This window comes from Aythya marila (genome assembly GCF_965140915.1).
Source record: "Aythya marila genome assembly, chromosome: 13".
Lineage (NCBI taxonomy): Eukaryota > Metazoa > Chordata > Aves > Anseriformes > Anatidae > Aythya > Aythya marila.
Genome location: NC_139054.1, coordinates 14,148,625 through 14,170,736, shown reverse-complemented (window position 1 = coordinate 14,170,736; position 22,112 = coordinate 14,148,625). Strand labels below are relative to the sequence as shown.

General features: G+C 39.7%; 2 protein-coding genes across 4 annotated transcripts in view; one reads left to right on the top strand and one right to left on the bottom strand.

Moving 5' to 3' along the window:
* COMMD5 (COMM domain containing 5) overlaps positions 1–9,533 on the bottom strand; it is a 17,816-nt gene extending 8,283 nt beyond the window's left edge. Inside the window, exons 1-4 of one of the 2 annotated variants that reach the window (XM_082771080.1) lie at positions 9,316–9,526; positions 6,908–7,068; positions 5,818–5,846; positions 1,871–1,921 (exon numbers count right to left, since the gene is read on the bottom strand). In XM_082771080.1, the coding sequence (XP_082627206.1) occupies positions 1,871–1,921; positions 5,818–5,846; positions 6,908–7,068; positions 9,316–9,490 (416 nt within the window). In that variant the 5' untranslated portion in view covers positions 9,491–9,526. Of the gene's footprint in view, positions 1–1,870; positions 1,922–5,817; positions 5,847–6,907; positions 7,069–9,315 lie in introns of both variants that reach the window. The other variant, XM_082771081.1, reaches the window with a different exon arrangement.
* On the top strand, positions 9,522–22,112 carry FAM199X (family with sequence similarity 199, X-linked). 2 transcript variants are annotated; one of them, XM_082771079.1, is made up of 6 exons: positions 9,522–9,843; positions 12,218–12,437; positions 14,191–14,340; positions 14,687–14,848; positions 15,713–15,973; positions 16,380–16,915. In XM_082771079.1, exons 1-6 carry the CDS (start codon positions 9,656–9,658, stop codon positions 16,407–16,409), a joined length of 1,011 nt encoding a protein of 336 aa, XP_082627205.1. In that variant the 5' UTR covers positions 9,522–9,655; the 3' UTR covers positions 16,410–16,915. The 2 variants fall into 2 exon arrangements, with proteins under 2 accessions (XP_082627205.1, XP_082627204.1); XM_082771078.1 differs by lacking the exon at positions 16,380–16,915 and adding an exon at positions 16,923–22,112 and having other exon boundaries at positions 9,524–9,843.

Here is a 22,112-nt window from a genome sequence, read left to right as displayed (position 1 = left end):
TAAAGCAATATGGATCAATTAGAGAACATCCAAATTACACTTGGGAAGGCTGATACACCTGCTGACAAGAATGTCACCTGCCAAAGGTTGCGGCAGAGCAACTGAAGAGGGAATGTTAGAGAATTTGGAGCAGCAACAGACCTAACAGTATCAAAACTGAAGACAAATTTGGGATGGTTTCAGATGCAGATAACTACGTAGCCTAGCAGGCCACTGAACTGGGAGAAAAGTATAAACTGGTATGTGTCAAACACTGTCAGATGGCATGCAGAATGCCCACTCATGGTAGAAACTAAAGCTATGCTATTAAAAAAAAAACACAGTACATTTACTATAAATATTCAAAGAGGGACAAAATATGGCTATGCTTTCCCTTGAAAAAAAAAAAAAAAGTTTTATTTTCTTGCAGTTATTTTATGGCGCCAGCATGCCAAATTTCTCTTCCCTTTCAGTCTCTGTAGTTTGACGGAACTATGGGGACACAGAATTAAGAATGTTAAATTTCCAGCACTTCAGAGTTGTTCAATGAACAAAATGGCGAAAATAGGATAAGATGGCAGGAAAAGTATTAAAAACCTCTGAAATTGATTTTTCTGGGTTATCTACCTCATGCTGAATTTTTGATCAGATGCTGATCCTTCTCTTACCATCACAATCATATGTATTTACAACTCAATAAGCATATGTATGATTCAGTGCTACATTTAAGATGATAAAAGCAGATCTGTCTAGAAATCAGATCCAAGGTGCTCTTCTCTGGTCTCAAAACACAGAGCAAGATTACACTGGATAATCACAGCTTTTGAAATGAGAAAAAGCTAAATTTTCCAGCATCGTGATTTCACAGTAGAAAACAGACAATCATGCATGCTTCAAATGACATCTAAATTTATCTTTTCTCCACTGCAAACAATATTTCCACTTTGCAACCATGAATTTTGCATTCTTTAACACCTATAATTCAAACAGAATAGCAGAGAAAAGATGAGAAGGCTGAATTTATTTTTACTCCAAGAACCGTAACTTTTAAGCCAAGATCTTGAGCAAAGAAATGAAAAATATTTTGAATTTTGGTAGCAGCATTCAGACCCTTGCAAGGGTAACTGAAATCCCACAACTAAAACTATCAGTATTCCATGAAGAATATGTGAAGCAGCTCTAGGTCAGTGATCTGGGGACACAGAATTAAGAATGTTAAATTTGCCTCACTGCTCAAGGAGGAAAGCTTTGCATATGCACTGAGATCAAGCAGTTTCCACATATAGAAGAAGACAGATATGTTTGAGTAGAGAACTGTACAGAAAAACAAAAAGGAAGTCCTAAAAGGAACAGCAGAGAGAGCCTTTTAAGAAACTTTTTGATTAGTACACCATCTGAAGCTAATGAGGTATATTGCTTGGTGAAATGAATAACAGCTAGTAGAGCAGTTGCTATCTGGTATGTATCATCAAGGCGCCCAGTGTGAATTCAGCCGTACGTTATCACTTGATTAAATGCTATCTGAGAAAGCTTCCACAAGCCACAGCATGTAAAAGGCTGCTTGTAGCTTTCCTGTCAACAAGGCAAGTCTTTCACTTTTGCTCTAACTTGCAATGATAATGATGATAAAATCACTTAATTCTGCACTGTATTTTTCATCTGTAGGTATCGATGCACCTTACAGAGGATATAGAACATTATAAAAAATTGACTGGCAATGATCACAAAAACACCAGGAAAGCTATTTACTGCCACACCTGATGGACAGAAGTTCATACAGAATCAAAATAACTGTGCAAATCTTGTTCTCATGAATTGCTGTTTCTTCAACAGGTCTGGGACTTGGTCAACCAGCAGGGTTGCCCAGTGCATGATACATGAAAATACTAACCTGTTACCAAAGACAACACTGGAAAAGTCCGTGATGAACTCTTCTGGTATCCTTAAAGAAAGAGCAATACAGAACAGTTAAGTGTTTTGTAACCACAAATAAATGGGCTTAGCTACAAAATAACTATTGCAGAACACAAATACAGTGTCAACATTTTCCATCTTCCATTGCTTAAAATTGCCATCAGTTCTTACGTAAGCACTTCAGTATTGATTCAGTCTAGGCTCTCGGAATAACAGCCACCGTTTTTACAAGAACCCTAAAAGCTGTACTACATCCTCCTGTCCTACAAAGAATTGTAAGTTAGTTTCAAAAGAACCCCATATTTGCCTAACTTCTCTCATTAAAGAAAAGTTTTGCTGATCACTCTGACAAGTGCAGAAGTCAGACCATCAATGAATGCTTTAAAAAATCCCAAACCTATATGTTTACGTTTCACTTTCACCTTGAAGTGTAATGGAAACAAGATAGAGTGACTTGTTCCCTCAAAAGTAAAAATAGAGGTCCTTGTAGCTAAGAGTACTTACAAAAGGAGTGTACTTAACATGAGGAAGACAAGCATAAATTTATTGGGACTTTAAGAACAAGTTGAATATAATAATTCACACTCCATCTGCCTTTTGCCTCTCCACCACTTCACCATTCCCCCGATGCTGCTGCTGCTTTACAAACAAGCTGCTGTTGATTTTCAGTTCAATGTATCAGGCCATGAACTGCAAAGACTGCAGAGCAAACACTATCCATTCAGCTGCCTTTGCCATGGGGACAGTAACCTCCTACAGCGAGGCAAGTTGAACAAGTGGAAGAAGTAACTGTTTCAGCTGCCGCGCTTAAATCCAACATTCAACATGAATCAGTGCCCTGAGACATTACTCACCAATCCCTTGAGATACACAGCAGTCTATCAAAGACAAAGCAAACAAAGAAGTTACCTGTCCTAAAGGGCTTATAGTGTCTGATGATGGGAAAAAAATCAACTCATCAACTCACACAGTGGGAAAATGAAATGGCAGTTATTAGAGTTTGAATCCTTAAAGGAAGAAGTGGGGTTGAAACATGTTTTAAAATGGTACTTGGATAAAACTGCATATAGTAGTATTAGTAAGCTAGTTATCTGAGGCAAGCTGGAAATTGAGGAGGAGGGACTAGACAGTGATTTCCAGCTGCACGTGTCTTTCAGAACAGAAGAGGGAAGGCAACTTCTGCAAACATTACCTACACTATCTGTGCAAACATATCATTAATCCATGCTAATGATGACCAAATAGCCTCTCTACATAGTGGAATGGCTGGAGAAAGGGGGTTGTAAGATGATTATTATAACTATCACAACACTTACTTGAACGTAAGAGCACGTGTTACTAAAATAGAAGCATTACTGCTACCTTGGAGCCTGCATTATTTTTGTTATGCAGTTAGTGATTTTGCTGCAAATTCTGTTCCTGGCTCAAGCAGCTTACACTAGACCAGTCACATCCTAAGCAGATCAGACACAGAACATGGCACAGCTAAGGCCTGAGCTACAGGTGGTAATCAGTTTTCAAAGGAACATTCTGAGGATGGGACTCAAAGGGCAAGGAAGAAGGTGGAAGGATGTCTCAATCCCATGTTATTGGCCCGAGCCATAAACTCATCAAACATACAGAGAAGGGAAGGAGAAAATAGCACTCACAATTTAGTGTGATTTTTATTCTTACTGACTGAGCCAGCCAGTCAAGCCAAAAAAATATGGGATATGGGATGACAACCCTGTGAAACCAGTAGCACCGATCTAATTAATCACAAGTGGGCATGTCTCCCAGCCTCTGTCTCTGACAAAACTAGAAGCCAAGACCAGCTGCATCACCAGGAAATTGAGAATTACAAGACTTTATGTGGATGGAACTAGGCCAATCTTCAGCTTCACTGAAAGGAACAGAATAGAATGCATGAGAAGTTGAAACAGGTAACCTGGCTCAGATCTCAATCCTCTTAAAAGAAGATATGACCAAAGAAAAAAAAAAAAAGGAAATGAGCAAAATTTATGGCTTAAAATCCAAAATACTTGCCCAAACACTGGGTGCCAATAATGCCATGACATTGCTGTTCAACTACTTACACGTGTTCTTTGTGCACATGATCACAGGATGACACACAGGAGTCAATGCAAAAGGATAAATGTCTGATTGTAATTAGTAGGTGCCTTAAATCACGCAGGTATTTCACCACCAGACCCGACTGCATTGGGAAACATAGGAAATGACATTTCCCATGGGAATCAAAGGTGCTAACAAATTTACTGAGTACCCTAACTTGGGAGTAGAATGAGCTGTTCTGAAAGTTTATCCACAAAGCAAGGAAAGCTACTCACTTGAAAAAAAAGACTGTCAGAGGTGGAAGCTTGGAAGAATTCAAATAACCTCTGAGAATCATGGGAGCATATGAGCAACGATGAGCAGCACATAAAACATGTGAGTGCAAGCAACACAAATGCAGTTACCTGAATATTGTTGCTATGTCAGTCATATTAACCAGACCAACAAAATACAAAAGATTTAGCAAGACAGGAGAGAGAAAAGATCATTCAGACCAAAAAGCATCTTCATATGGCCATGAATAGTCCATAAAGTAAGAAAAGCGAACAAATACAAAAGAGTAAGGCATTAAAGTGCGGTCAGCTGACAAGGACAGAGGCCTGGGAGCCTGTATTTCTGGACACAGTGTACACAGCCAGCCCAGCCAGTGACTTCTGACACTCCTGTATACCTACTTTCTCTACTGTTCAGTAGAAGAATATTCATCCACCCCAAAAGAACTCAGCACAGAGATTTTAGAGTTCATCATTATTCCTTAATCACACTGAATGCATTCCGTGTGCACCTCAAAATACACCAACTCCCACTGGGTCAAAAGAAAGTCATCAGTTTCTTACTGACCTACTTTAACCTGGGTGTGAACTCCGTGACGTGCCAGAGGAAGCAGCTTGCATTTCAGCTCACAAGACAAAAGAAAGGGCAGACTCTAGCACTGAGCTGCAGACAAAATTATATCAACAAGCAAGGCACCTTTCACCATGGCCTCAATTACACTTCTCACCAATTAGACACTGATGATATCCATCAAATTTTTACAACCTTAAGTTGCTCGTAAAGCAACTTATGCTTACGATTCTGCAGAACAGAGTCTGAGGAGGAAGCTGATTTGCAGGATAATGGACAAATAAGGAGAAAAGAAAGAATTAGAAACATAGCTTTATCTCCTAGGTAGTAATCAGAATGCAAAGAATTGTAGGAAGTTAACATTTTAAAACATTTGGGCCTTGGTGCATGAGTTTCTCTATAGATGAAAACATAAACTGCTGTTATCCTCTTGTTACCACTGGATATGGAAATCAGGGAAAACCCTATAAAGATTATTAGTATGTGATGTCTGGCTTTTAGGATATGTACTTCTATTCGGAGATACTCTGAACAGACTCTGTAGTCAATGTAACAAACGTTATGCTTTGAAGGGTAATTGGAAGGAGAGATCATAGCGGAACAAGGTGGTAGGATTTCATGCATGTTATATCATTGGCCTTTCAAAGAAGAAAAAAAAATTAGGGCAGTTTCTTAGCTTCTGAAATGTTATCGCTGTCTTACCAAACACGTTAAAACATATTGCAGGGCAAGGTGGGGATGACAAAGAGAAGGTCACTCACATTTGCATAACCTACATTACAGGCTAAATTAGACCAATCTCCCCAGCATGTGAAATTTACTGCTCATGCTCAGTGCTAAATCAAGTCTTACACAACACCTGTTTTTTTCCTTTGGCTTCATGTGACATTTGGCGACAGATGTATTGTGTGTTATTTACAGGTAATTTCTATACCAAGTTTGTTGTGTAAAAAAGTTGATTTAGGGTAGCAGTTACATAAAAGTTGTAAATAAAAAAAAAAAAAATACAGATGGAAAAAACAGGCATACCTGAGCTCCTTTAGGTCTTCCTTAAAAACCTAGAAAGACAAGGAAGGTAAAATTTTACAGGATGTAGGCATGACAACTGATTTCTTATCAAATAAATTAATATTGCTTACTTGCTTAGTATTTTCCACCCAAAAGTTTTAGTCTCAAGTGCCAGTAGTTTTGAAATGACACATTACATATTGAGAAAAATTTCTGAAAGTGTTCCATTAAGTTGTGAGAAATTATTTCTAAAGGCCTAAATCTCTTGGAAAGCTTTATTTTTGAAAGCAGCATCCCTACTATTTCTTTTACATAGCTATCCGTAACATATCTTATTCTTTAGAGTAGTTATGTGACATTATTCTCATGTGTGCTTTGCAGTAACTCGTTTAAACTATGACAACAGGAAAGAAGCAGCAAAAGATAAGCTCTACATATTAAAAACACATTTTCACTGAGTTTCCTGAAAGTTTTCAGATATGAAAACAGTCTCTTAAACTAGAGAGAGGTGTCAGAAGTGGCTCATCCGCATAAAAATAAAATGAGAAAAGAAAAAGTGTAAGGTAACAAAAAAGTGAAGAAAATAGCTATGAAGAAGAAATAGGGATTGGGACTATGGCAGGTGTATGCATATTCACAAAGAACATCCATAGTGTAAGCACAAGTAGCACTTTCTCCCATTTCCCACTATGTTGTTCTGGCCATAGCACGCACCTTCCTCTAAGCAGAATTATGAAGACAGACAATTTCTCATAGTTGTCTGTACGTGTAAACAAAATGTGTGAACACACAGGGTAAGGGAGAGAGTCGATGGCAGAGAAATGACATTTTGCAGTGGTTTCTTCTGGGGTTTTAATTTAAGAGTGAAAATAAACATGCACAGTAAACAAGATGCTGCAGCAGAAAAAGACAGAAGAATCTCTTTCCCAAAGCTTAATTTTTTTTTTTTTCTGTAAATCTACACAACAAGAAAAATAACCTCTACATTTCTAGCAGTTTCTTTTGACTGCTCTAACTTGGATCAACATTTCTGTGTGGAGCTCCCTGCTCTGGTAAACAGGGTTTAGATGGTAATTCATACAACTTCAGCTTATCGAGGCCCAGAACTTACTTCTTGTTTGAAAGTCGATAAGGGGAGTCTCAGAGCTTCTCGGAGAAGGGTATACATGCCAGAAATGAGGAAAGCAAGCTGCTCTTCTGAGAGATTAGTGCTTTCTGCAATCAGCTTGACAGATTCTTTGCAGTCTTTTCCTTCCAACGCATTAATGGTGACTGTGAATAAGAAAGCAACGCAAGATCCCTTTAGAAAGAGGAAGCCCCAGAGATCATGAACATTAACATAAGCATGTCTGTGATTGTACTTGACTCAGTGTGCTGACATTTTTCCTGGTATCAAACTCTCAAACTGTAAATACATCTGATTATCTTCCACCAAAGGTCAGTCTCGCAACACTTTACCAAGAGAACTTCAACATACTCAGCCTTTGCATTTTAAAATTGGAGATGATTTCACTGTGGAATTTGGTTCCAATGGGATAATGGAAAAAAAAAAAGTTCATTGCTCATGAGTTCACATCTGACGTGAGCTTCTATCATCAACATTGTTCACATCCAGTCTGCTTACAGCTTAACTACAGCTGCGATACACAAGAAAGCACTACAGAGTAAACCATTCAACACTGTTCTCTAACATCTCTCACAATTTGTCTTGCAGTATCAGCAGAGACTAACAATTAAATGAACAAGAACACAAAACTAAACCTTCAAGTCTTATAGTTAGCACAACAGCCAATTTATTCAAGCTTTGAAGGAAACGACTGTTAACACACAGCAATATTACACACTTGAAACTTCTCTGAGTTTATCTCAGCCTTCCAGCGCTCAGTTATTCATTCTTTTTCCATATACAACCTGGCTTATACAAATGACAAATTTCTGTTGTCACATCAGCCTCTGTCCTGCACTCTGATCGGTCTCGAAGGACTGCTGGAGCCACAGGAAGCCCCATGGTGGATTAAAAAAAGACATTACTGACACAATCCCATTGCAGGATTGAGGAATTAGAGTAGTCTTTTATAATGTGTCATATACAGTGCTGTTAATAAAACACTGAAGTTAAAAATGACCATCAAGTCTTACCAAAAGCCAAGACTAAGAGATTAGTTTAACAATATGGTTAAAAAAAAAAGTTGTAAACTGTCAGCCTTCCTGTTGGTGTTGTGTGGGTTCCACTGACTGCTGTCTTCTTATTCATGAAAAATTTTCTTTGCTTTTCTCATTTTTACATGCACATCAAATAAAGTGGTGAGTCCTGGATCACTCATGTGGCTGGCTGAATGTGTACAGCACGATCTGCAGCGCAGACTTGGCAGTGGTTAGCTAGGATGGACAGGGTGCTAGCACCAAGCTTTCCACACTGTCTGGAAAAGGCTCTGCTCTAAGACAAAGAAACTGCCTTTGAAAAAAAGGAAGAAGATTCAATTCACCGGAAAAGCCAAACACAGATCACCACTGAGGCCTGTTCACTGGATCACGTGCAGAGCACTTCGTCCCAATGGAGCCTCCCTGCTGAGAGTCCATTGCTCCTACAGGATGCTGCGGCCACAGACTTGCAGCTTAGCACTGCCTACGATACCATCACCTACAGATACTGTTATATGCAGGTTTTGTGTCTTTAAATGAGTGGGCATATGAAACAGCATTTTTTTTTTAATATATTAGTTATTATTCAGTGATAAATTGATTCCAACAGCATCAAAAAGACAACTTGGTGCAAGTGCCAGCGCAATCTGGACACAGCCAGCTGAAATCTTTCACGTCTTCATACTGCCCGTCCGTGGAAGGGCACACTGCTGTCCTGCACGCTGTGAATCCCAGCCCAGCGAGAGCAGAAGGCTCCTGGATGCTTCTGCAGGGCCCTGGGAGCCCATCTGCGGGCACTGGTGAACCTGCACGGCCTGGCTGCAGTGCGGAGGGCTGTGTGCTCCCCCTAGGGCAGGCAGCACTCACTGCACACCCCGGGGGTGCCCGAAACCCACGGCGGGGCTTGGGGGACGGTCAGGTTTCCTGGCACCCATGCAGCCTTTCTGTCTCCATTCTCCCTGCACAGGACAGCAAACCTGGTTCCACATCGGTATTTACTTCTGTCCCAAATTTCCCTGCCTATCTGTAGCTTTATTGCTTGCAGTTGTTGCAGGGAGCGATGCATCCAGGATTTCCTGCATTCAGGATTTCCCTTTCTGACCCTGCATAGCAACACTTCTTAGAGACAAATCTTTTTTAAAAGACAACTACCAGCTGTTTTAAGCCTTTATTGACTGAAGCGATGAAACAGCCCGAAAGTTAGCAGGAGGAACGTGCACAGAGGGGCGGCGGCCCCGCACCGCGCCGTGCAGCCTGATCTCCCCTCAGCGAGCCCCAAGCCCGTCCCCTTGCTCCCGGCAGCTTCGCCGATCGCCCCGCGATTATGTGGCCGGGACGGCACCGGGACGGCTGCAGCCCCCCCCGGCCCGGCCGTACCTCTGAGGAGGCGGCGGAAGGTGTCGTGGCCCACCTCCTGCACGCCCCGCGCCATCGCCTCCACCTCAGCGGGCACCCGCGGCCCCAGGAAGCCGCCGCCGCCGCCGCCGCGTCCCTCGCCGTGCCCGTGGGCCGCGCCCGCCGCCTTCCCCGCCGCCACCGCCGCCGCCGCCATGGCAGCGCCGCCCCGGCAGGGCCCCTCCGCCGCGCCAGGGGGCGCAGCGGCCGCCGGAAGGAGCCCGGCGCCTCCCGCCCCGCTCCCTGCATGGCGGCGCCTGCGGCTCGGCCGCTCGCAGCGTGAGGCGATCGCGCCGCTCCTTCCCCCGCCGCCGCCGCCGCCATGACCGAGGAGCCGTACGAGAAGTTCCTGGCCCCCGACGAGCCGTGCCCGCTCCTCTCGCACCAGCACCCGCCGCGCGGCGGCAGCTGGAGCCTGAGCGAGGAGGGCTGCCTGGACGTCAGCGACTTCGGCTGCCAGCTCTCGTCCTGCCACCGCACCGACCCGCTGCGCCGCTTCCACTCCAACAGGTCGGCGGCGGGGGGCGGCCGGGGGTGGGGGGCACCCAGCGAGCCGCCGGGGGCTGCGGTGAGGCAGGAGGCCTGGGACTGCGGCGGCTCCCGCGGGAGCCTTTGGGTCCCCTGCTGCTAATTAGGGAAAAAAGCGACGGGCTGTAATTTGTGGGGAAGGCCTGCAAGGAAAATGCCGGTGCGGCTCTGCAGAGAAACGCCGGCTGCGCTTGTAAAATGCAAAGCAACCAGGCCTGCTTGCCAAGGGCCCTGGCTCGCCTTCCGTACACGCACACAGCCCAGCCTGGGTACAGCCACAGCGCCATGAGAGCAGTGCGAGGCCTCAGCCTTCGGCACGTGTACGTGTGGGGTTAGTTCCTGTCCCAGAGTCGCAAAATACTTTTGCTTGTTATTGGTGTTCCTGCTGCACCGTGATGGGGCGTAATGAGGCAGTCTCTCAACTGAATTTGTGTGAAATGACGGAAATTACGCTTCAAAAGTGTTCTCCAGTGCTCTGAACTGTAGGTTAAGTGTTTCGACATGAGAAGCATTGATCAAGTACAGTACAAATATCCTGAGACACGATAGTGGCGGGCAAAGTAAAATGCTTGGTATTTGTAGCGTGTCTGTAAGACTGATTAAATGCAGATGTGCGGAGGATCACTCCTTTGTCTTGTATATTTCCCTTCATGCTGTCTTCACCTTCTGAGTGTTTTCTTCAGGCTTGCTCATTTCACAAACCCAGGTACTGAAGGCACCTCAGGAGGGCATTTCATTTTCTTGGGCACCCATGCCCAGCCTCACACAGATTTAGCTGTTGCAGATGCACTGCACAGTCTGTGGTGCTCACAAAGGCTTTCATTTTTTTAAAGTTGCAAGTAACTGTAATGCAGTTCCCCCCTCTTCCTAACCCAGTTCATCCCAGCAAGCACAGCAGGCTGCGTGAGGAGAGGGCTGACTGCCTCCAGCTGCAGCGGTGCTACAAACCTGGCGTATCTGCACGCGGTTGGTGATGGAGTCTGAACCTCACCCCGTGTTTTGAGATGTCTAGAAGCTTTGTCTGCTGTACCTGTCCTTTTGTCAATACTTCATGAATATTGGAGCTGGAGTAATGCTCAGAATCATGCTGTGTCACCTCTTGTATTCTGTATACCGACTGACTGCCCTGCCTGCAGAAAGAAGTCTGTGCTACTAAAATGTAGTACACGGATACGGGGTGTGGAAAGGGAGAACAGAACCTCGTAAATCGCCTAAAAGAAAAGCTTCTGAGGTGTCTTTAAATTGTATAAATTCACTGCTGGCCAGATAGATGAGGGAGTGAGTCCATCACAAACAGCCAGCCAGGTGTGCAGCTAAATAACGATGGTGAGGACCTGCCTTTCTCATTGATGGCACTGCTCAGCCCTTGCAGTTGGATAGAGGAACATTTTTTTAGTTAGCCAGATTGAAGTGGGTAGACTGATGGGAGTTCAGTGCCTGGGTTTGTGTGGTGGGCCTGGGTTTGTGTGGTGGGTTTTGGAAGCTCTTTTCAAATTGTTTGGGCCGTATTGCAGTGCTGTGCTGACTCATAGTTGTCTCGACCTAGTTTTCACCAACATGTAAAATAAATCCAGATAGCGAGACTGGTTGCATGAGCTTGTTAAATTTTGGCTTACTCTTAGAAAACCTGTTCTGTGAAATCTGAGTCCTCAGTTGTTTTACTTTAGCAACAGCAGTAACTGGCTTTTAAAATGAAATTATAAGGGGAAAAAAGGTGTTGAGTTTTAGCATAACAGCATTTTCACACAGGTCAGGTTCCCACCTTGTACTGTCATTTCAACAGTGTGTCTGATGTTTTTGGTATTCAGAGCTGAAAGCAGTGAATAATGGGACCTTGAGTATATCCGTGTTGTGTTTCCCTATTAAGTATTAGTTTTGCGTGGGTTCATCATCCTAGAATTGCTTTGACTCCTGTTTGGAATGTAGATTAGGAAATACTTTGTCATTCTGAAGTCCAATTGATTTAATCCTTGGTTTTGGTTATTTCAATTTATATGGCAGTTATATGAAATTATCTTCTAGTTTAGTGTATTTAAAGAAGAAAAAAGCAAAAATGCACGCACTATAGGAGTCATCACTCTGGGATGGAAAGTGTTAATATGTTATATTAAAGGTATAAATGCTCTGTGTATGGATTTTTGCCTTGCCATTTTTAATGTTGAATTCAGTTTGGTATTGTTTGCCTTTTAAAAATACTTAAAAACAGAATATTTCCATTTGAATAATAACTTCAGTATATTGTTACTGACAAGCAAAGTGGAGATGATTTTTTGAGGCTTAAAAAACCTAAGCATTTTCCAGGATGCACAATGCCAATACATTTTCTACTTTCTATTTATTTTGTCTTGTTTTACAGGTGGAACTTGACTTCTTGTGGAACCAGCGTGGCCAGCTCAGAGTGCAGTGAGGAGCTGTTCTCTTCGGTTTCAGTTGGCGACCAAGATGACTGTTATTCTCTGTTGGATGACCAGGAGTTCACCTCTTTTGATTTGTTCCCTGAGGGCAGCGTCTGCAGTGATGTCTCTTCCTCTATCAGCACATATTGGGATTGGTCAGACAGCGAGTTTGAATGGCAGGTAAGCTAGTTCCACTGTAAATGTAAAGTTTTATATAGACTGAGTCCTGGATTTATCTTTAATAGAAAAATCCTCTGCTGTTTGTTTTTGTTTTTTTTTTTTTTTTTTTAATATTCTTTAACTCCTGAACTTAAGTACAGATATCCAAATCTTCAGTAATAAGGAAAATGTTTTGTTCCATTTTATTCTGGAGTATGTGGTCTGGAGGAGAGTCTGAAGGTTGGCTCCTCCAAGAGGAGTGGTTACATATTCTGCTTGCTTGGTTCTCGAGGTCATCGTGTATCTTGTAGCTGTGAGCTTAGCTCCTATGTCTTGAGGATCTGCCGTGCTGATGAAATCTGGCTATAGATGTCTGCTGGTGATTAGGTCATATTAAGTCTTCTGCAAAAAATGGAACTGACAGATAAAGTGTAGAAGCTCTTGCTATAGTCTATTTCCTTTTTTTTTTTTTTTTTTTCGTGTTGGGAAGAGTACAGAGCTCGCTTTGTCTTACCTGGATGGGAAAAATGTGAAGATGAATCATATACTGCTTCTGTTCTAATCTGTGTAGGGTGTGGTCCTAGTCAGGCATCGCCATGTGTCTTACTACTTTCTTTAGTGGTCTTCTAATGATAAGCATTTGTTCTTACACATTATAGACTTAACTCTTTTTATTTTATAGACTTATATCAACTTTTAACATGCATGTGAGTTTGAAATAGGAAACGTGCTTCAGAATATACTGAAGACTACTTTCAAATGTTGTCATAAAGCTTAGTCTAAGCATATACAGAGCCTTATAAATGCAACATAAGGACCAAGAATACAGATTTCCAGAAAGCACAAACTCTGTTCTGGAAGATACAAATAAACTTAAGAAAACATGGACAGAATATGCTCTGAATTTCTTACAGTTTTATTCTAACTGATAATCTCTGTATGCACTCCTTGAAGTTACAAGTGCGTTTGTGTAATGCAGCCTGTAGGAGCAGCTCAGATTGGATCCCAGTGTTTCACTGAGTTGTGAAATTTTAATTGCCTGATAAACTGGGGGATTATTGTGAGAAGAAGCAATTTCTCACATCTTAGTTAGCTGACAGCATGTTTGATTAGTAACTAGCTTTTTAAACAAGTATTTCTTAGGAGATGTACTTGATTCAACTTGTAGAATTTTTGAAAGCAACTTGTTGCTTTTTACAGTGTTATCTGGCAGAATCTGAGCATGAGTAATCCAACTGTCACACTTTAACTGGAAGTGCATTCAGAAATTACATGTCAGTTGTACAAATGAAGTTAGCTAAAGTTCTGCAGTTGCTTCCAAGAAAATGACAGCAATTTTAATATTTTATTTCAATTGTATTGTGTAATTATGGGATGTAATATAGATTATAGAACTAGTCTGTAATTATCTTTCCTAAACTAAAATTGTGCTCAAGAATGGGAGGTTTAGGTTTAGCTTTAGCTTTGGAACGTCATGAACAATTTTCACTGATGGAGAAGGAAAGGAGTGAAATGCCACATCCTACTGCTGTTTCTTTAAATGTATTTTTTTTTTAAAGAGGTTTGAGTGTGATTTGCTACACTTGCAGTTTGTTGGAAGATTAAAACAAGTACTACAGGGTTTTGAATACTTATCTATATACTCTAACTATTTCCTAATAAGCAGTGCTTTGCTAATTTGAAAGCATGTTTTGAATTTGTTAATAGTGTTGAAATGACTTTAAATGTGCCTACGGTATTGTAAGGCTTTGTTCTTTCTCTTGCTCATTACAAGTTGCCTGGCAGTGACATTACAAGTGGGAGCGATGTACTTTCTGATGTTATACCTAGTATTCCAAGCTCTCCGTGTCTGCTTCCGAAGAAGAAAAACAAGCATAGGAATCTTGATGAACTTCCATGGAGTGCAATGACAAATGATGAGCAGGTGAAATTGACTTTCTTCTGTATCTTACAGTTATCATTATAAGAACAACTTTAATTAGTGCTGCGTCTTAAAAGATATACTGGTTTCTCTAGGTGTAAATGCAACCATATGCAGTACTGTTTGATTTTTGAAATTAAATCTTGTCTTTTGAATCTGTAGTAGGCAGTTTAACATTCATTCAAGTTTTCTTCTTGTTTTTTTTTTTTTTTTTTTTTTTGAGGATACTCAGAGATGCAAGAATCATAGGAAATGGGATATTTAAGCGATTTATTCTGTCAGTCCTTTTTTTCTAGTTCTTTTAGAGTCAGTAATAGTTTTAAATGACCTGCTTATCTTTGGGTTCTAGGTTGAATATATTGAATATTTGAGTCGCAAAGTCAGCACGGAGATGGGCCTTCGAGAGCAACTTGACATTATTAAAATTATTGATCCCACTGCACAGATCTCACCTACAGATAGTGAATTCATTATTGAACTGAACTGTCTCACAGATGAAAAACTGAAACAGGTGAGTTAAGGTTTGTATATATGCCTTTGGGTTTTTTAAAGACCTCCAGCATCTGGTGTGTCTTGCAAAATGTTAATGGTGATCAATTTTTCTACATAGTTATTATATACAAGGAAATACTCCTAGTTTCCTCCTTCACAATAATATGCTCTAGTGTTCAAAAGCATATTGCATGTATTAAATTTACAAGAAAGACCCTTTGATTTTATAATCTCAGTACGTATTAGAAGTCTAGCAAACACTTCTGAAATGCTGGCATGTATGTAATGAGTCATGCTGTGGGACTGGTACTGCTTAAGACAAAGTTTCCATTTCATGACTGTCAACTGATCAAGGATATTAATTTGCTAACTGAACATAAACTAAACATAATTTAAAAGGGTAGACGGTCACTGTTCTTATGGACTAGACTATTTCGTATTTCAAACATTTTACAGGTATCACTGAAGTACAACTCTTCTCACACCAACTTTGTTTGTGTGTTTGTAGCAAAATAAATGTGTTTTAATAATTTAGGTGACATTGGCTGGTATTTCTGTTTTTTGTTGTTATTACAACTTAGTTGAAATATGTGGGGTTGGGCAGGAGGTGGTGGTGGTGGTGGGAAACAAAAACTTGTTAGTTAGTTTTCTTCCTTGCACAACAAAGTTAGTATTAACTTAGCTCTTGGCAAAGTTAGTTAATTTGATGACTGTGAGGTGGCATGGTATTTAAGCAGCAAACAGCAAAATGGTTTAAAAGACTTAACTGAACTGATCCATTAATTTCATCATTAGTAATAGGAAAATTATGTTTCTTTACCATGCAAAGGAGTATCTCAGTCCAGTGTTAGGCTTTAGTAATTCCATTGCCTTTGTTTTGAAGGTGAGAAACTATATTAAGGAACACGGACCTCGTCAACGATCTGCAAGGGAAAACTGGAAGAGGAGTAGCTACAGTTGTGCAAGTACCAGTGGTGTGAGCGGTGCCAGTGCCAGCAGCAGTAGTGCCAGCATGGTCAGCTCAGCAAGCAGCAGTGGTTCTAGTGTTGCTAACTCCGCATCAAACTCAAGTGCCAACATGAGTCGAGCACACAGTGATAGTAATTTGTCCACAAGTGCTGCAGAAAGAATCCGGGATTCAAAAGTAAAGTTTCTAGTTATGTACATGTGTATTAAGCTGTATAACTTGTTACGGTTGCTTATATGATCTGAACTGGGATGTTTGTGTTGAAGGAGCCTAGTTAGTAACTGTGGATCTGCTGAAGTCATCTAGCTAAATCAATGCTGTCTTTCCTCTGGCATGACCATAATGAATTTAAACTTGTACTCTTATCGTTTCTCCTCCAAGTTAAAGCCTGATGTTTGTATGTAGTAGATCTTCTGATTACTTTTGTTTGAATAAGGTGAGTGGGGGCTGAATAAGGGATTATACATCGAACTTTATCCTTTGAACAAGCACACGGTTCTACATTACATACCATTTTTTTCAACATTGATCAACCTAATCTTGCCATAATTTCTGGATAGTAAAGACAGTTTTGTTTATGTAGGCTTCATGGATCTTCAGTTTATTCTTCTGACATGTCTCATGAGATTACTTTGTGAGGAGTGACCTACTGAAGTACGTTTCAATTAAAGTAATACTGTGGCACTTGTCCCGTCTCCATAATTCCAATTTCAGGTGTGGAGGAGAAGAGCAGTTCCTGCTTGCTCTTCAACGTGTCAGGTTGGACTTCGGTTCTGTTTGCTATTTGAAGACTAACTTTTCCACTGTAATAGAGACTCTTCTGATCAAAGACTCAGCTGTGCAATGTCATAGGGTGATGTTGTGCCACATAATTGAGACACGGTAAACAGTCCCGATAAAAAATATGTGTACTAATCTTAAAAAAAAAATAAAAAAAAATCAAGCTATAACAGGCATTTATTTAAATAATAAATTTGATTTTGGATGATGTTTGCGCTACCTCAAAATTCGTTTTAGTTATTTTTCAGAGCAAACCTTAATTTAGAGGTTAATGTATTTGTCAACTTTAAAGGTGGCTTCTAACATACCGAACAAAAACTTATGTCTGTTTTCTCAATTTTGGCAGAAACGTTCCAAGCAACGGAAACTACAGCAAAAGGCCTTACGCAAGAGACAGCTCAAAGAACAAAGACAAGCTCGTAAGGAAAGACTGAGTGGATTATTTCTTAATGAAGAAGTGCTCTCTTTAAAAGTGACTGAGGAGGACCATGAAGGAGATGTGGATGTTTTAATGTGACAGGGGTGAATTTATCAGTGTTCTTTCTAAGCCTTAAATGTATTATTCTTATTGTTTACATATATTTCTTGACCAAATTTTGATTAGTGTTAACAATATAAACCAGATCTTTTCTCCAGTATAATTTTGGTAAGACGTTCTAAGAATTGAGTAACTTCAGCTTTTTGAGACTAATTTTGCAACTGAGACTTCAGAAACTTAATTGACTTCTGAAAAGCTGCTGAATAGATAAATTCTTTTTAAGGAAAATTGAATTTGGCTAACATGCTACTTGCAAGACGTAAGTCTAGGGATGCTTTTGGATGACACTAAGTATGCAGTACTGTGCTTCAGCTTTTTTTCTGTTTTCGCCTAGTTAGAGATTAATATTACGCTTAGCTTGCTTTGTCTCTTCCTTTCTTGTTAGAAAGATTGTTTAGCATGAGGAAAAAATAATTCTATAAGGCTTTCTTCAGTCTTTCTCTTGGATCATACAGAATCAAAATACTGTGATAAATCTGATTTCTAGAAGTTTTGCTTTAACTCAAACGGCATAGAAAGCAAGAAGCAGGACTTCTAATGCAAAAAATGTATGTACACAAATAATACTTAATGACACAGTTATTTAGAAAACAGAGTCAAAAATGAAAACAAAAATTGCAAACTTAGTCTTTAAAAAGTTATTTTGCTGCTCAATATCTCTTAGTCTGGTCATTAATAACGGTTGACTAGTACATCCCTAGTATTGCTATAAAGAGATTGAAAGGAAACATCATTATGCATTAAAAGTACATTAATCTTCAATAACGTTGTCTAGGACACTTTAAAATAGCTGAAAATGCTACTGGAAACAGAAGTGGAAACAAGTGGCACACAACTTTGGTGGCTTTTTCCCCCCCCCCGGAATTTTATCTAAAAGGCAAGAGAACTTAATGCAGATGTGTCGTACAATTATGTTTACTCCTTTACCACCCAACTAAGGATGGGTCTTCCATGCGGGTTGTTGCACAATTATTAATGTGCTTCATAATCCTGCTTTTGTTGTCTATCTTCTTTTGAAGTATCTCTTGCTGAGAAAATGAGGTAAACTTATGTGGTTTTTTTTTTTTTTTTTTTTTTTTTCAGGTAGGGAGGTAAAAGTAGTTGTTTTAACCTGTTTCCTAATCAAGACAATCTGTAAAGTGACTTCTGTCTTTATCTTGGAACTACGTGTTACAAAACTCCTTTCCCTCCAACCTGAGATGAAATCGATAGCTCTAAATTTCACAGTGAAAGTTGAGGAGTTCAAGTATTTTCTATTTCTGAGTTCAGGAAGGTGATTTTCTTAATACGCTGATGCTTTACTATTTTAATTTTGATCACATGAATTAAGGTGTCTGGCAATTTAGTATGGTCACAGGTGCCTGTAAATGCAGGATATAACCCAGTCCTGCAGAATTGCATGATTCACTTTATATAGAGTTTTGGGACTACTCATTCATTTTGCATGTCCTGCACACACTTGTTTGCCATGACAGCTGAAGTCTATTTACTTTAGAGGTGGCATTCCATGTAGCCTGAAAATAAACTAACCAATAAAATATCTGAACAGTGGCTTCTGAAAGGGCTTCAGTAAGAAATAAATGATGTCCATAGTCTAACTAGTCTATGTGAACTCAGTCACTCATTGCAGCCAGGCTTGGCTATTAATAAAAGCTATGTAATGTCATTTGCAACTCAAATGTTAGCTACCCCATGTTGCCAGTCATTTGGCTGCAAACCAGAAGTGACTCTAATCTGTTAGTATTTGTTTGCACTGCATTATAGCTGGCTGACGCCTCTCTTACTCCTGTAGAAACAATACTAAAAACAAAGCTGTGTACAAGTTATTAAGAATTTAGATTGATTTGTATCTGCAGCTTTTTAAATGGATGGGAGAAGAGAATCAATTGCTGTCAATTCAGCTAATTTCAGGATGCAGCAGTTGCACTCTTGCAACTTACTATGGCAGTAATGGATGAATTCATGAAACATTTCACTGTGTGTACTGTCACAGTTGAGTATAACCTTTATTTTCCACAGTGATTTTGAGATGTGTATATTTATTTCCTGAAGAAAAATGTACATTTAATATTGTAGAGCATTGAAATTCTGAAATGAATTGTAAGAAAGGTGCAATACCTCAGCATGGTGGAGCATGAAAGTGTCGTTTTATTCTGTTTCAGTAGCTCTTCAAAGTTCAAATTCCTCAGGCCTTGTTGAGAGAAGACTTCCTCATTTTGATGAGGTACCTGTCTACTAGCTTTCAGAGGCTGTAAAATGAGGGAGGATAGTATTTCCATCTTGATTTTAGTATAAGCATGTAAGTATCAATTTACCCAAATGACTAAATGGTTCAAATTACTCACCTGTTGTATTGGAGGAAAGTTCCTGGGTGCCACAGTAGCTGCTTGGGGTAAGTTATCTCCAGCTGGGTACTTCAGTTACTTGTATGACAGTTAAAAGGATAGAAAAGTGTGAGTTTAAAGGGGTACCAGGTTAATAAGTCATAGCTCTAGAATCTCATAGTTCCAGAACACTTCTAACCTAAGAATACAAAACTGTGGATGTTCTGATCAGAATGTAGAATAACTTCTTGGTTACCTGAATTTCCTCTTTGCTAAGTACTTGGCATCTCAGAGAATCAGACCTGAAATAGGTTTGGGATCCAAACTTTGTCCCATACTTCTACATGCTCTCTTTTTTTCCTCTTTCATATCCTTCTTAGTTCTAATGGTACCCTCGTTTTGAGGAGGAGTGGGAAGTGTTTTTACCATATTTTGATCTTTTCTTGCAATATGCTGTATGTTTAAAATTTGTATTGGATGCCTGTGGCATTAGTTAGTTGGAATTTTAGTTACACTTTGATCAGCAAGACAAGGTTCAAGCCATAGTGGCTGCTATTTTGTTTTACAGGAGGCTATCTACAGCCTGTTGGGTTCAGATAGCTACAAAACAGCAACAGACTGCTAAAATTCAGCATTCTTTGGTTTTTTTTTTTTTTTTTTTTTTTTTTTTTTTTTTTTTCAAAAAAACCCAAACAATCAGATCTCTATTTATTAATTGATGTAAAATGTTAAGCTTAAAAGCAAAACAGAGATACATGGGAAAAAGCTAGTAGTTGTATGGCTCCATGGTACTGAAGCTGTATATCTAGGTGCTTTGTACCCCCTGTAATACGAATGTAATCAGTTTACACTCTGTAACATTAATGATTTGCTTCCATGGTAACTTTTTCTCTAAAAAGGCTTAGAAGGAGCACTGAAAGTCTGATTGCAATAGGACTGTAAACAATAGAGAACATTCTTTTCTAATATGATTTTAAATATGAGGAAGAGAGCTAGCTGCCTGACAACCTGTCTAATTTGTGCGTATCTGGTGTTACCCTTTGTCTCTGTTAAGATGAACTATTTTTCTTTAACTGGGAAACTGATTAAAGGATGGTTATGGTATGCTCTGTATGGGGTGCTTACTAAGAAGAGCAAAAAGTCTTTGCGAAGCTTTCCTGGGCTTGACTTTTAGTTCTCATATTGTGGTTTGAAACCTGTGAAGAACATTCTTGGGGGGGAGGGGGATAAAAAGTTTGAATTCATTCATATGCATTTACATCAGAGTGCATATAAGGTGTAGAAGCAAATAAAATGGCAATATTTACTGTTCATCTATGCTGAGTGGCTTAAAGCCATTTGTTTTCTCTTAACACTCTTTGAGCTTTGAAATCAGTTGATGCATTGGTCTATAAATATTAATAATTTTGACTGTTTGGGTGGCTCTTGAAACTGAAACTCATTCTTATAAGCCAGCTTTTCATGGCCAATGTTAGATTTATTGGTTTAAAGTTCTTGAGCTTATGGGTCTTGCGGTTCTTGGGCATAGAAAGGACCTGGTTGACATGCAATTTTCCATTTAAGGATTGCAAAATTAACTTATTAATCTACCAAGTGCAAATGTTAGTAGTATTCAAAGTTTGTCTATTTTTATTATTAACTCTGATAATCGTACTTGCATTCTCTCTCATCTGGCTAACTTTAAAATATTTCCAAATTACAAATAAATTCCGCAATTAAAAAATATATGTTGAAGCTTGAATATAGTTCATAACCAAAGCAAGGAGAAAATGGTGGGTTTTGTTTGTATTTTGTTTTGGTTTGTGTTTGGTTTTTTTGATGTTTTGGTTTTCTTTGGGGGGTGGAGGGTGTAGATTAGAATATATGGTACTGCTTACATTGATTTTTTTTTTTTTCCAGGTTCTCCACTAATTGTATGGCTAAAATGCACTTTTGTATAGAAAACTGTCCTATGTACATTCTGTATCTGCTTTCCACAATGTTTATAGAGATTTTTTCTGAAATTGTGAAGGATTTACCAATAGCTGCCATGCTGGTGACTGATGCTGTTTACATCAAGTTTTCATTGTATTTGAAAATAGTCATGTGCATATTGGAATACAGGTTGGAATTAAAACTGATGACATAGCAAAGATAGTCTCATGAAACTGTGGTATCTTGTTCAGAGCAGGGTTATTCATATATAGGGCTTATATACACCAGGCAGGCATAAAGTACGAGTTCATGTAGCACACATTTTCTGTTCTTTGTGACAGCAAGCAAACCAGTCCCTCCTTAACTACTGTAGTTTGTTACCCATACAACCTGATCAGAATTGTTTCTTAAGAAAAAAAACCACAAACGATATAATCCAAGATCTTGTACTGAAAACTGTCCTCTGTCATTGATTTCTGTGCCAATGGATTTTTCATCTTTAATATATGTATATGCTGTATATTATATATCTGTGGGCCTGGACATAGGAAGTCTGATCACTTCTTTTTATTGGCAATAACTGGATTTTCTTCTGCTGTCATCCTCACTGTCTGTAGTCATCAAGCCAACACCTGTCCTGTAATGTTTAAATATCCCTGATGGGATTTTTTTAAAAACTTATAACCAACCATGCTCTTGTAATTCATCATGCAGATGCCTATGTGTCACTCTATTGTAAATCCAGTTCTCAAATCCTCTG

Coding starts and splice junctions, on each gene's coding strand:
- FAM199X (XM_082771078.1), top strand. CDS start 9,656: ATGACCGAGGAGCCGTACGAGAAGTTCCTGGCCCCCGACGAGCCGTGC. Junction 9,844..12,217: donor CGCCGCTTCCACTCCAACAG/GTCGGCGGCGGG, acceptor CTTGTTTTACAG/GTGGAACTTGACTTCTTGTG. Junction 14,341..14,686: donor CAATGACAAATGATGAGCAG/GTGAAATTGACT, acceptor TTTGGGTTCTAG/GTTGAATATATTGAATATTT.